The sequence below is a fragment of the Salmo trutta genome, chromosome 15, assembly GCF_901001165.1.
Source record: "Salmo trutta chromosome 15, fSalTru1.1, whole genome shotgun sequence".
Taxonomy (NCBI): Eukaryota; Metazoa; Chordata; class Actinopteri; order Salmoniformes; family Salmonidae; genus Salmo; species Salmo trutta.
The window spans coordinates 30,790,923-30,803,484 of NC_042971.1; the positions used below are offsets into that span (position 1 = coordinate 30,790,923).

General features: G+C 45.2%; 1 protein-coding gene across 1 annotated transcript in view; it reads right to left on the reverse strand.

The window, feature by feature from the left end:
• The window catches only part of LOC115148800 (homeobox protein cut-like 1), a 253,639-nt gene that overhangs the window by 38,106 nt on the left and 202,971 nt on the right, over nucleotides 1-12,562 (reverse strand). The window contains exons 9-13 of the mRNA XM_029691038.1: nucleotides 6,551-6,599; nucleotides 3,665-3,958; nucleotides 2,533-2,591; nucleotides 1,001-1,049; nucleotides 812-905 (exon numbers count right to left, since the gene is read on the reverse strand). Of these exons, the coding sequence (XP_029546898.1) occupies nucleotides 812-905; nucleotides 1,001-1,049; nucleotides 2,533-2,591; nucleotides 3,665-3,958; nucleotides 6,551-6,599 (545 nt within the window). The remainder of the gene's footprint in view (nucleotides 1-811; nucleotides 906-1,000; nucleotides 1,050-2,532; nucleotides 2,592-3,664; nucleotides 3,959-6,550; nucleotides 6,600-12,562) is intronic.

Consider the following 12,562-nt stretch of genomic DNA (forward strand, 5'->3'; position numbering starts at 1 on the left):
AGACAAAAAAAGACAAAGGGAACTCGTGTCAATGCACTTAGATGACTCAAAGAAGAGTCTTCATCTATAAGGTGTATTATTTAGCTCTCCAAGCTGTGCCGTTGAGGGTATCTAGAGCAACCTGGCATCCCCGCCATCACACAATTACTGTTGTTGCTGACGGCCTCCTGGGAAGGCCCTCCCTCTTGGTAGCCAGGCCCAGCCAATCAGAATGAGTTTTTCTCCACGAAATACTACTCAATTTCATCAGCTTTCCAGGTGATGAAGAAGCCGGATGTGGAGGACCTGGGCTGGCATGGTTACATGTGGTCTGCGGTTGTGAGGCCGGTTGGACGTACTGCCAAATTCTCTAAAACGACGGTTGGAGGTGGCTTATGGTAGAGAAATTAACATTCAATTCTCTGGCAACAGCTCTCGTGGACATTCCTGCAGTCAGCATGCCAATTGCACGCTCCCTCAAAACTTGGAGACATCTGTGGCATTGCACATTTTAGAGTGGCCTTTTATTGTCCCCAGCATAAGGTGCACCTGTGTAATGATCATGCTGTTTAATCTGCTTCTTGATATGCCACACCAGTCAAGTGGATGGATTATTTTGGCAAAGGAGAAATGCTCACTAACAGGGAACACTAATGTCAGTTGGCAAGTTCCCAGGTTGCAAAGAAACACTACATAGTCCACAGCAGATGTCTGATTGATAAGTCACCTTCATAAATCCTATACGTGCATGTGCATATGCATGTCAGTGTATGTGTGTGTCTGTGTATGTGTGTATCTGTGTACGCGTGTGTTGGTGGCTTGAAAGACTCACTACTCAGCTCACTGTTGTTCAGGCGCAGGGAGGAGCTCTCAGAATGCAGGCCTCGACTCTTCTCCAACAACAACTGCAGAGGCTTCTTAGAGTCCTGACACAGAGTACATTGTTAAACATTGTTTTGATAAGATATACTGTCTAAATATTGTTCAAATCCAAATCAAATGCAACATTCAGCCTCCATACCTGTGTTGAAGAGCAGTTTGAAGAGCTGAACTCTACGGACTTGCGGAAACTGTGAAGTGAACAAGGCAAAATGGACCACTTGATTACTGCACCCACTACAAAAAGGAGATCACAAATAGACACAGCACCATAGGACTGAAATATATCTGCTACCAGCCCCACAGAATATCTAAATCAGCGACAGGCAGTGGCAAAGCGATATGTCACAAAGAGAGTCGGCTCAATACAAGTCCTTCACTCCTCTCTGACCATCGAAATCTGATAATGCAATGAAATCCTTAGAGCCAGTCATAGTAATTAAAATGGGTTATTCAATCATGTGCTGGGTGCCAATTGGATTCCAGGCGATATTATCTATAAAGGAAAAAGCGTCTATGAAAAGGTTGGGAGGCAAATAAAGACACTTTGGTCCTATTAGGAGAGGAATGCTTCCCTTTGGGATTCCAGACGGGCTATCAATACACATTCACACAAACCGCTCTTTGGCTGACCATCATAGTGGCTCGAAAAACTCTCACAAACAGAACCATTCACTGATACTACCTTTAGGACTTTTTCCAATTGGGAAAATAATGCCTGAAAATCCAGTCACCAAATTAATGTCCAGACGGCCCCTTCCTCAGATGAGCGGAGAGATTGTTAAATCCTGGCAAGACAACGCCCCAGTTCCCTAAACATGGGCAATTATCTTATCGGCCAAACTTAACATAGTCAGCCTTCTTGTTACTGGCTTGGACAGAGATAACACACAGCACAACACCAAACAACGGAAGAAACTGTTCACCGTCTTGAGATGCCAGACCAGAAACGCTAGAGCTTATACAAGCCACTGCCATAAAAAAAACGAAATACGCCGCAATAAAGCTAAGGACATGAATGTTGTTAATGAGTGAAGATTAAAAATGACATTTATCATAACAGATTTCCTTGGTTTATTCAACCTTTTTTATATTAACAAATATAATTTACTGAGCTACCGTACACAATATATTTCCCAACTGCAATCAATGGTTTCAAAAGAGTTACCTTTAAAAGTAGCTATACTTTTAAAAGAAACGAGAAGACCATGTCAATAAACCCACGTGTGGGGAGAAAGCATCCAGTACATACCTCTTTAATGAGTCTACAGCACAGCCATGTTAGCATCCCATCTCCAGACCCCAAAACATCCAAATCAGATAAGAAAGCAGTGGCAAACAGAGGTTGAACGTGAAGGCCTGCTGTCCAATCAAACTAGCTTCTCTGATGAGCACTACCAGTGCTTAGCCAATAATACTCGGACTCTGCGCATCCACATTCAGGGGCTAAATCTAAAGGTTAATGATAGTCTTGAGGGTGGTTTGGCAGAGTGTCCGAATGGCATTAGAGTGAATCCGTACCGACCCGACCTTGGACGAAGCCACGTCTTACATACTTGCACCGGTGGCATCACAAGTTTAGGCTCGGAATGAATTTATCCTGGTTAATTTGTATGGTTTATTGAAATGACGCCTGTGGCTGAGGGGAGGCAGACAGAGGGAAAATGAATTAACCTGAGCTCTTTCTTGATGTCTTCGTAGTCTGCCTGTTCCTGCAGTTTCTCCTCCAGTTGCTGAGTGAAGAGAGAGACACTTCGTTACTCTCATAAAGTAGAGAGGACCAATGCATGGGGAAGCAAACGTTTGGAGAGTCAATGTATACTCTTCAAAGAGTATCTTACCCCCCAAAAAACTAAAAAACTTGCACTTGTCTTTTCCTACTAGCGCTGACTTCTTTATTGAGGAAAAATGTACTACAACTGTGATGTGGCTGTGTCACCTAGCTATCTTAGGTGAGACAGTCAGTCGCTCTGTATAAGAGAGTCGGCTAAATAACTCAAATGTCAATGTAGAATATGTTCTCTTGAGGAGTCCCAGTGTATTAGCATGTGCACATTTTCGATAGCTCTGTGCATTGGAACATGTACATAACAACTCTACTCATTTGTCTTTCTGCAGTCTCTAAAAACACATCACCATGCAGCTACACTTGTCGCGACAAATTCTAATAAAGAAACACGACAGCAGAGGTAGGCAACTACAAAAATCCTAATTGTATATATAAAAGATAAATCACTCGGAGGCCGGTTTTGGCCAGCAGGCCGCCTGTTGCCGACCCATGCTCTACAGTCTCTGTGCATAAAGCTCACTGGGTATGACATGTCTGTTCAGTCTCCATGGATACAAAGACGTGTCAGTCAAGTCCTAAATGTAGAGTCTTGTGTGAGGTGCCCTGCAGAGTTCAGTAAAACCACTGTGACGTTTAGGGAGAGAGAGTTCAGGGCTATGCATTAGTCAGAGGGTCCTGACATGTTTCATTTGTAAATGACTGTTGTTCTGAGTTCAAGCTGAAAGGTAGAGCTTATCTTGTGCATAATATCCAAATGCATTAACGGGATGCACATGGACGCATTATAAAGTACTACTGACAACTGCAGTTTTTCTTACCATGGCACACAGTGTGGTTAGGCCTACTCTTCATAACTGACTAATGTATGGGACTAACCAGGGCCCTCAGTGTTATGGGACTAACCAGGGCCCTCAGTGTTATGGGACTAACCAGGGCCCTCAGTGTTATGGGACTAACCAGGGCCCTCAGTGTTATGGGACTAACCAGGGCTCCTGGAGGTGGTGTGACAGGGCTGACCTTGAGTGAGCTCTCCTTGGTGCTGAGTTGCTGCTCCAGCTGGCTGATTTGCGAGGCCGAGTTCTCACGGACATTGGCCAGGCTGGCCTGCAGTCTCTGCACGTCCTCAGCCAAGTGCAGTACCTCCCGCTCCTTGGCGCTCAGCTCCACCTCCAGACTGGAGCGTGACAGAACCTCCAAGGCTTGCTCCATGTCAGGGGCCTTCTGGATCTGTGTGGCAAGCTGGAGAGACTTGTTGGCGGACGTCAGCTGTTCCCGAAGAGCCTCTGCTTCCCTCTCCGCTACATCCGCTCTCTGAAGGAGAGCGAGTCAAGTTTCCCCATTATCCCACCATTCGCTGTCATGTACTGTCTACAGACAACCATAAGATAAATCACTGTAGGTCTCAAGCCATTCTTCAAGGACCAAATCTAAAGTTGAGATCTGCTAATATAACCTACATGTTTGATAGACATTTATTTATGATTTGTGCTCAAATCTGAATTGCACACACACACACACACACACACACACACACACACACACACACGTCTCCAGTTCCAAGATAGTAAGTACAGAATTTAGACTGTCATGGTTGTGTAATACATGCATACCCCCCTCCATCAGACAATCTCTGACCCACAAAAAGAAGACAAGGGGGAGAAGAACACAATGCATCCTAATGACTCATTACATGTTGAAGGTGCTTAAACATTCAACCTTTAGATATATCAGGCGCTAAAGCCTTCATCTTTATGGAATTATGGAGATGTAACATTTTTCAGGCGGCTAAGTTATTCCAAAAGTTTGGGTAATGAGGGCGCCATTTAATATAATGACAAATAATTGTTTTGGGTGATTCTATTTACAAATTTTAATCAGCAGGCTCCCTTTCATTAGGTGGTAGCCAGAGAAAAACAAGGTAAGCAGACACACAGTAAAACCTTCAGGGAGATTTTACTGTTAAGTGTAGGTGTAAACTAATGTATATTGAAATGTGATGAAAACAGATAGCCATACATTATAAATATACTTTCAAAGAATACCATTTAACAGTGTGCACTACAGAAACATGTTTCTCTTCCATTGTCTCTCGCATATACACTGTTACACAGCTACGTGACCATGATTGGAAGTGCTTGTACCACCATTTATAGCGTGATGGAATGGCACTGCAACTTGCCCAGTCATTGGGAGGGGAGTGAATGAAGTGTCGTCTGTAGAAGGCTGACACCAGCGATTTCCCCCCCCCCCTACCACCACCACCACCTCAACCACTCTGTCTCTCTGATAGCAGATATGAGGAGTGTGCGTCTGCTGCGCCGAGGTGGATGAGACGGGTGATTACAAGAACAAAGTGACAGCGAGTGCGTGTGCACACACAGACACAGTGCGGATCCACAGACGGGTGAGGAGAAGAACGGGAGCATGACAGCTGATAAGAGGAGACACGCGCCCAGAGTGGTACAGCTGACGGCATGACACCGTACTGCTCTGTTCTGTACTGCGGGATGGGGCCCTCATCTGTCTTGTGAAGGGCGGGCACAGCGACAATGCCATAACTGGCATGTCATAGGGGGCTACAATTGAAAATGACTGAGTTAGCCCTGCTAAGTGAAGTCCTACCTGTACTATAAGGAAACCCTGGTGCTGGAGTGTTCCAGGTACTGCAGGGTTTTGTTCCAACCATGTCACCTCACCAACTGAGCTAATAGATCAACATCAGCGACCGGCTTATTTCCAACAACCTGGGCCAAGATTCACAAAACATTTCATACACTAAAATTTTAAAAAGCTCCTTAAAAAGATAGTTCATAAGTACAATTCCTCAAAAATATCTTAAGATAATTTTTCTTACAAACTTCTCAAATATTTTCTTACGGAATTCTTAACTATCTTCTTAAGATCATTTTTGCTAGGCAACCGATCTAGCTTGCTATCCAGCTAGCAATCATGTTAGCATATTTCTTACTGATATTATACTGCTCTAAAAAATGTTTAGGGTTTAAAATAATCCATATTGAAACTTTCAGATGAAGTGTGTGAGTGAATGAAACATGTTCAATTGCTTTTATTAGCTTATTCTCTCATTGCCCTGAGTTTAAGACGAGGGTTTAGCCATCTTGGAATTAAGAACATTTCCAAGAATCTAATTTCTTCTTAACTTTGTACTTAATTAGAAACATAAGAAATAATGTAAGAACATTTCCAATAACCTTTTTGAGGAATAACAACTTTGCTTAACTTTCTTCATAAGTCTATAGTTAAGGAAATAATTGCAGTCTTGTGAATCAGGCCCTGGTCTCCAGCAGTCAACATGAACTCCATGCCAACCTGCTTGGATGACACACACAAACGGAACGCGTTCACATTCTAACTAATCTGATATAAACAAGATCACATGGTAACGGCCGCGGCGATAGTTTTCAACTGCAGACCCAAAGCCCATATAGAGTAATTACACTGCTGCGCATACTCTTGCCTTGACTTCTTGGCTGATATCAAAGGGTCGTCTCAGTGTAAATAATGGCTAATCACCACCGTGATGTGTCTGGGCGAAAAACACGGAGAAATACATTAAAGGAGGCCAAAGATAGAGGCAACGCCAGATTAGTCACACTGCAGAGCCTCTAATAGTGTGGTCTTTGTGTGTCTTCATTGTTATTCAAGAGGCTAGTTTCACTTAGATATATTTCCTTCCTCATATGATATTTATCTCAGACTTCAGTATGTTACATACTTTGTGGAACAACATTTGGAATGCATTTGAAACAGAGCAACTCCTGTATCAAGCCACCTCTACAGATACATTGAAACTAAGGCCAAAGGGTGTAAGAGTAGTATGTCTGTTTGGATCCTTCGATAGGACCCTTTGTGAAGAGGTGTTAAAAACAGCCAGGAACTCACCTGATTGGCTCTCTCCAGGTCTGACATCACCACCTCAATCTCATTGGCCCTGCAGAAAGAAGAGGCACGCAATCAACAAGGAGGCAAACAACAATAGGCTTGGCACACAAGCAACAAGAGAAGTGTTCACATGAGTGGGACTGAGTGTTTGCATGCCCTGTAACGTTCTGTAGGTGCATTTCCACACAATGATGTATACAGGTAGACAATGTATATTTACATCCATGACTGGATTCTTACTGTGTAATATGTTCCTACTGTGTGTGTGTGTGTGTGTATGTATGAGAGAGCGCGCCCTTCCTCCAGAGTTGGCTTGCTGCTTGTTGCCTTTCCTCCTGGTCTGTCCCATTAAGCCCCTCTCAATTACACCCTAATCCTGCAGTCTCCCACCCTGCCACTGGGTCCCTTCCTGAGCCATGCGGACAAGCCCTGCCGTAAAACAGAGGGATTACACTAATATCGTCTTAATACACACTGATCTCATATCATATTTTTCCATTATGTTTAGCGCCGGGCTCAAGCTCACAAATGGCTTTCGGCTTAGGTGTTTATTCACATCTCTCCATGCTTAACCCCAGGGTTAAAGGGATGCTCCGAGGGTTAGTATTATCCCCCGCTTTATGCTCCTCCGCCAGCCACTGGACTAGTGTTCATAGTGACTCAATAGGATTTACTAGAGTCCGAACTGAATGTGCACGTTTGAATTTGACATTGATATTCACTTTTCGGCAATAGGGGAACAGGTGTTAAATCCACTCCAGCAAATAGAAACACTATGGCGTGTCAACCAATTGCAAGGGTGTGAGAGTGTGTTTGTTGGGACGACGGTGGTACTTCTACCCTGGGTTTTTTAATTACCCTAGCCAGTCAGAATTGCAGGGCTCAGATAACAGTCTCCTCTCAGTGGGCCCCCTACACTTAGGCAGGCTCAGGCTGTGGCACCGCTCGCACGCCGAGTGGAGCCAAATGTTGCCATGCTTAATTTAATGGCAACATCTAATTACAGATAATAACGTTTAAACGCTTTTAATGATGTAAATTGGGTTTCGTGTCACATTTTAAGTGCACGGCATATTTGTAATGAGCGGGGATTATCATTGAGATGCATTGTTATTAATAATACACTGGAGATCAACTGCTTCTATAAAACACTGCAATGCTATACCGATGTGTGTGAGATACGACTGCTGATTGAGATACGGCAATAAACAAATAGTGTTGTGGATGGAAACGACACACACGGGCCAATAGAACCCTCTGGCTGCAGTCCAAATCATATAACATTACCTCTCCTCCACTGTTAAAAGCATTCTGCATTTGGACAACACAATCCAATTGGAAAAGCTGCTGGAGAGAAATATAAGGGAAAAGCTTTCCCAACCAGTCGGTATTCTGATATTAACTAGACAGCCAGGTATAAACAGTGTGTGCTGCTCTTGATACTAATGCAACCCAAATAGCTTTGGAAATTGTTAGTTCAATCAAGGTACAGATGCAAAGTATTATTAAATACCTGTGTATTTGCATGGATTTGTGAATTAGGGAAAGGAAATGCAGCTGTAAGACAGAGTGGAGGATCAGTGATTAGGTTTAGAGGGAAAAATGATATGCATTACCAGCGTGTGATCTGTGGTCATGGCACCGATGCACAATCCCCCCTCCTAACCCAAGAACGAAATTGAGTTTATGTCAGAATTGGGTAAGTTAGGAATCCCTGATAATCAGGAATCTAAGGCTGAGAGTCAGGGATGTAGAACAGACAGGCAGCACCTTGTATGGAACTTGCCTTGGCTGCAACCGTGCCGAGGTCTGGGAACCCACAACATCCCCACACAGTAGTCCACTACCTGATCGCGGTAAAACCTTAGTAAGACCACAGTGAGAGAGAACAAACATCTCCCTTCCCTGTGTACAGTGAGCCACAGTAAACCGTATTCACACCGTACGGGCCCTGACCCCAGACTACAGAGGACCGGTGAGGCCTGGGCCTCTTGAATCCACTCCAAGGTGTTTGCCCTCTGCGCCTTAAGATGGGCTCTGCTGTGAAAACACGCTGATTAATGAAGTCCTTAAGGACGGAGTGTGAGCAGCGGGACACACCTGAAAACCCCCAATATCCCCTTTCCTGGAGGGTTTCCTGTCTTGGCGTCTGGTGGGGCTCCCAGACGGGAGGGTTGAGTAGTAGAGAGTGGTAGCTTTCTCTCTCTTCAAAATACATTAGCTAATGGCCACAGGTTCAAGTTCAGGGGTTCGGATTCAAGTTTAAATTCACAGCTCTCAAGTGTTGAATATGGAACTCAAATGTCATGAAGTTATGAACAAGACTCCCAGCGACTTTGGGAACACTGCAGTAAGTTAAGGTGTTGGAGGCTCCACAATTACTCTACAACTCATTCAAAAAGCTTAATCATAACTATGCAAATGTGCTGAATATGGTTTAATCCGTTGAGCTCACCCTGGATGTATTTTGAACCCAGATAGCTGACATTAAAATGTCACCACCTCAGCTGACTTAAACTAGAGTGAACCAAAGATGTGCAGATGACGCCTGTAGCAGTGCTGGAGGTATGTGTGTGTTTTCTGGACTGAACTAGGGGCCGGGGCCCTCTCCTCTCTGCCCTTTCCATCGCCAACGCCTGTCAGAAATTAGCTGTTAACCCCTCTGGTCAGGCTCTGTGGCCGGATGAGTCCGGAACACTACGATATGCCTCTGGTAATCCTTTCCTCTTCACCACTATCCCTCTCCCCCTCCATCTCCATCTCTTCCCTTCATATCCTGTGCCCCCTTTCTCCCAGCCCAATCCCCCTGGGCCAGCACGACATTTCACAGATTTAGCCCATTAGATTTTCATTTTCCTCCCTCTCTCTTTCAGCACAGTCTCTGTCGGCTTGGAGATGTTTGCTTTCCTCCCTTCTCTTTTTTTCCTCGCTCGCTCACTCACTCACTCACTCCTCTCTCCCTTCTGGTGGAGTTGCTTAACCTTTCTGCGACTGGAGAGGCAAAATGGCCCCCGGGGCTTGGTTCTTCTCGCTCTGTGTGTGTAGTGTGTAGTGTGTGTGTGTGTGTGTGTGTGTGTGTGTGTAGGAGGAGAGGAGGAGAATAGACGGCCATGATAACGCGGCCATTCTTCACACTGCTGTGGCCGGGCTGCTCGTCACAATATTGCTCTCTGCTTTTAATACAGTTTCCACCCACAACAACCACACAGACCCAGGAGACAATGGTACTGTTGGAGCCTTAACACTCATCCACACAGCTAGCACAGCCAATGCAGGAAGTAACATTTAGTAAAGCACCATTTTGGTCAAAACACCCTGAACCATTATTTTCCTATGTGCCAGGTTACGAAGTCCAGCGACATGAATGGGACGGGATATATCATACATACAAACACTCCATATGACCCCATTCTTCCCGACAGAGATAAAAAGACGTTAACATGTCTTCAGAGGGAGGAAATAGCATAGTGCTGATAAAGTATTGTTGCCCCGTTGATGTGCTCGCCCAAAATAGCGCTCTCACTAACATCTGGAGTGAAACGCTCCAGTTCTGTCCGGCTGGCGCTACAACACACACACACACACACACACACACACACACACACACACACGTTTCACTATCCTTGTGGGGACCAAACAAGTGATTCACATTCAAAATCCTATAATCCCTAACCCCTAGACCTAACCTTAAACCCTAACCCTAATTGTAACCCTAAACCTAACCCCTAAACCCAAAATAGCCTTTTTCCTTGTGGGGACCGGCAAAATGTCCCAACTTGTCCGAATGGTCCTACTTGTCCGAATGGTCCTTGTTTTACTAACCTGGTGAAGACTTCTGGTCCCCACAAGGATAGTAAAACCAAACACACACACCACAGGCCTGCCATGCTCTGCTGCTGAATCGCTCTATCAATCCAGTGCTGTGTTTATACTGCTCCAGCCCCGTTGCTCTGCTTACAGTGTCACCGTGGGGGTTTACAACAATATTGTCAAGGTCCGCCTGTGCCGTCCTTCGTAGCATTGTAGAACACTATAAATAGGCTCTTTTGGGATGGCTCGCCAGTCCTAATGTAATAACTTAGAGGAAAAGTGTGTGTGGTGTTCATTAGCCAGTCCCTGTTCTACAGAAGCAGAAGGAGAGGAGGATATCTCATCTGACAGCAAGCCATTCTGGGTGTGATGTGATGAGTGCAGGGACATGGGCTGTGGCATATCATAAAGAGAGTGAGAGACAGACAGAGAGCAGTAAGCAGTAAGAAAGAGAGGAGAGAGAGAGAGAGAGAGAGAGAGAGAGAGAGAGCGAGACCGAGAGAAAGAGTAAGCAAAGCAGAGATAGGAGAGATAGAATTGAGCGAGAGAGAAAAGACCCATCCTAGCACGATGCCAAATCACAACACATCAGGGCATCAGGGAGCGAAGGGGCTCCGGCCGAGCAGAAACGACCACCGTCGTCAAAGGCAACCGCCAGCGCGCCCGAGACCATGTCACAGCACTGTGCGGGTGTCTGGATGGGACACACACAACCCGCGTGTGACGGGTTGGGGGGATAGGCGTGAACAAACCTGACATTTATCGGTTGAGGAAATGGGACTGACTGCTATCAGGGTTTGTGGCTTCTCATTGGAGCGCCTGTCGACATGCATCCCGAGCTCAACTCCCATAAATCCCCAGATACGCAAAAACAGACACTCTCACAAATTACATGGATAGGGCTGGGAACTGCCAGGGACCTCAAGGTACAATATTATCATGATACTTAGGTGCCGATACGATATGTATTGTGATTCGGTATTGTGATTTTATAGCGATTCGATGGTCCAAATATACCGCTCACCATATGTCTGCTGCAGAGGGACAAGAGAAAGCCATGAGAAAACATTTTGATCAGTAATGGAAAGAAAAGGGCTGAAAACAAAACCGGCACCCTATCTAAAAAGAATATGGAGAACAAGTGATGAAGGAAAAAGAGAGTTTTGATGCAGGTACAGCCAACTAGCGCAAAAATAAAATTGCAATGTCAAAACGATACAATATATCATCAAAAATAATATCCCGATATGTAACTGTATCGATTTGTCCCCCCCATCACGCGTGTACATACACACTACACACAGCCCCCCTTCTCCAAACAGATACGCTCTAACATACCACCTCCATCTCTCTCCTCCTATCACTTCCTTTCCCTTCTTCCGCTTCCTTCTCTCCTCCCTCTCATCTATCCTCTTCTGTTGTTCTCTCCCTGTCTCACCTCCCCTCCCTCTCTCTCGCCTCTCACTCCCCCCTCCCCGACGCTCCACTCCTCCCTCCTCTCTCTCTGTGGGCCTGTCATGGTGCTAGGCTGATGTTATTAATGTGCACAGCTCTGGTGAGACTGAGGCCCTGCCTGCACCAGCTCAACTAGCTCTGGGCTCTGTGGACACACACACACACACACACACACACACACACACACGCACCCCGTCTGTCTGCTCCGCTAAAGATGGAGACTGGGCAGGAGTGGGTGTGAGAGAGAATGGGCTCTCCATAGAACAGCTTGAGAGCGAGCGAGTGTGTGTGTGTAAGACACACACAGAGAGAGAGGGGGAGAGAGTGTGATAGAGAGGGGGAGAGAGTGTGATAGAGAGGGGGAGAGAGTGTGTGTGTGTAAGACACACACAGAGAGAGAGGGGGAGAGAGTGTGATAGAGAGGGGGAGAGAGTGTGATAGAGAGGGGGAGAGAGTGTGATAGAGAGAGTATAAGCCCTCTATGGAACAGCCCTCAAAAAGTATTCATAACCTCACATTTTGTGTTAGACTATTCAAAATGGATAAAATGCTCACTCATCTACACACAAAACCCCATAATGAGTGTTTTTTTTTTATTTTATACATTTTTTACATTTTAGTAAATGTATTGAAAATGAAATACTGAAATAGCTCATTTACATAAGTATTTACACCCCCGAGTCAATACTTTGTAGAAACACCTTTGGCAGCAATTACAGCTGTGAGTCGTTCTTTGGTAAGTCTCTA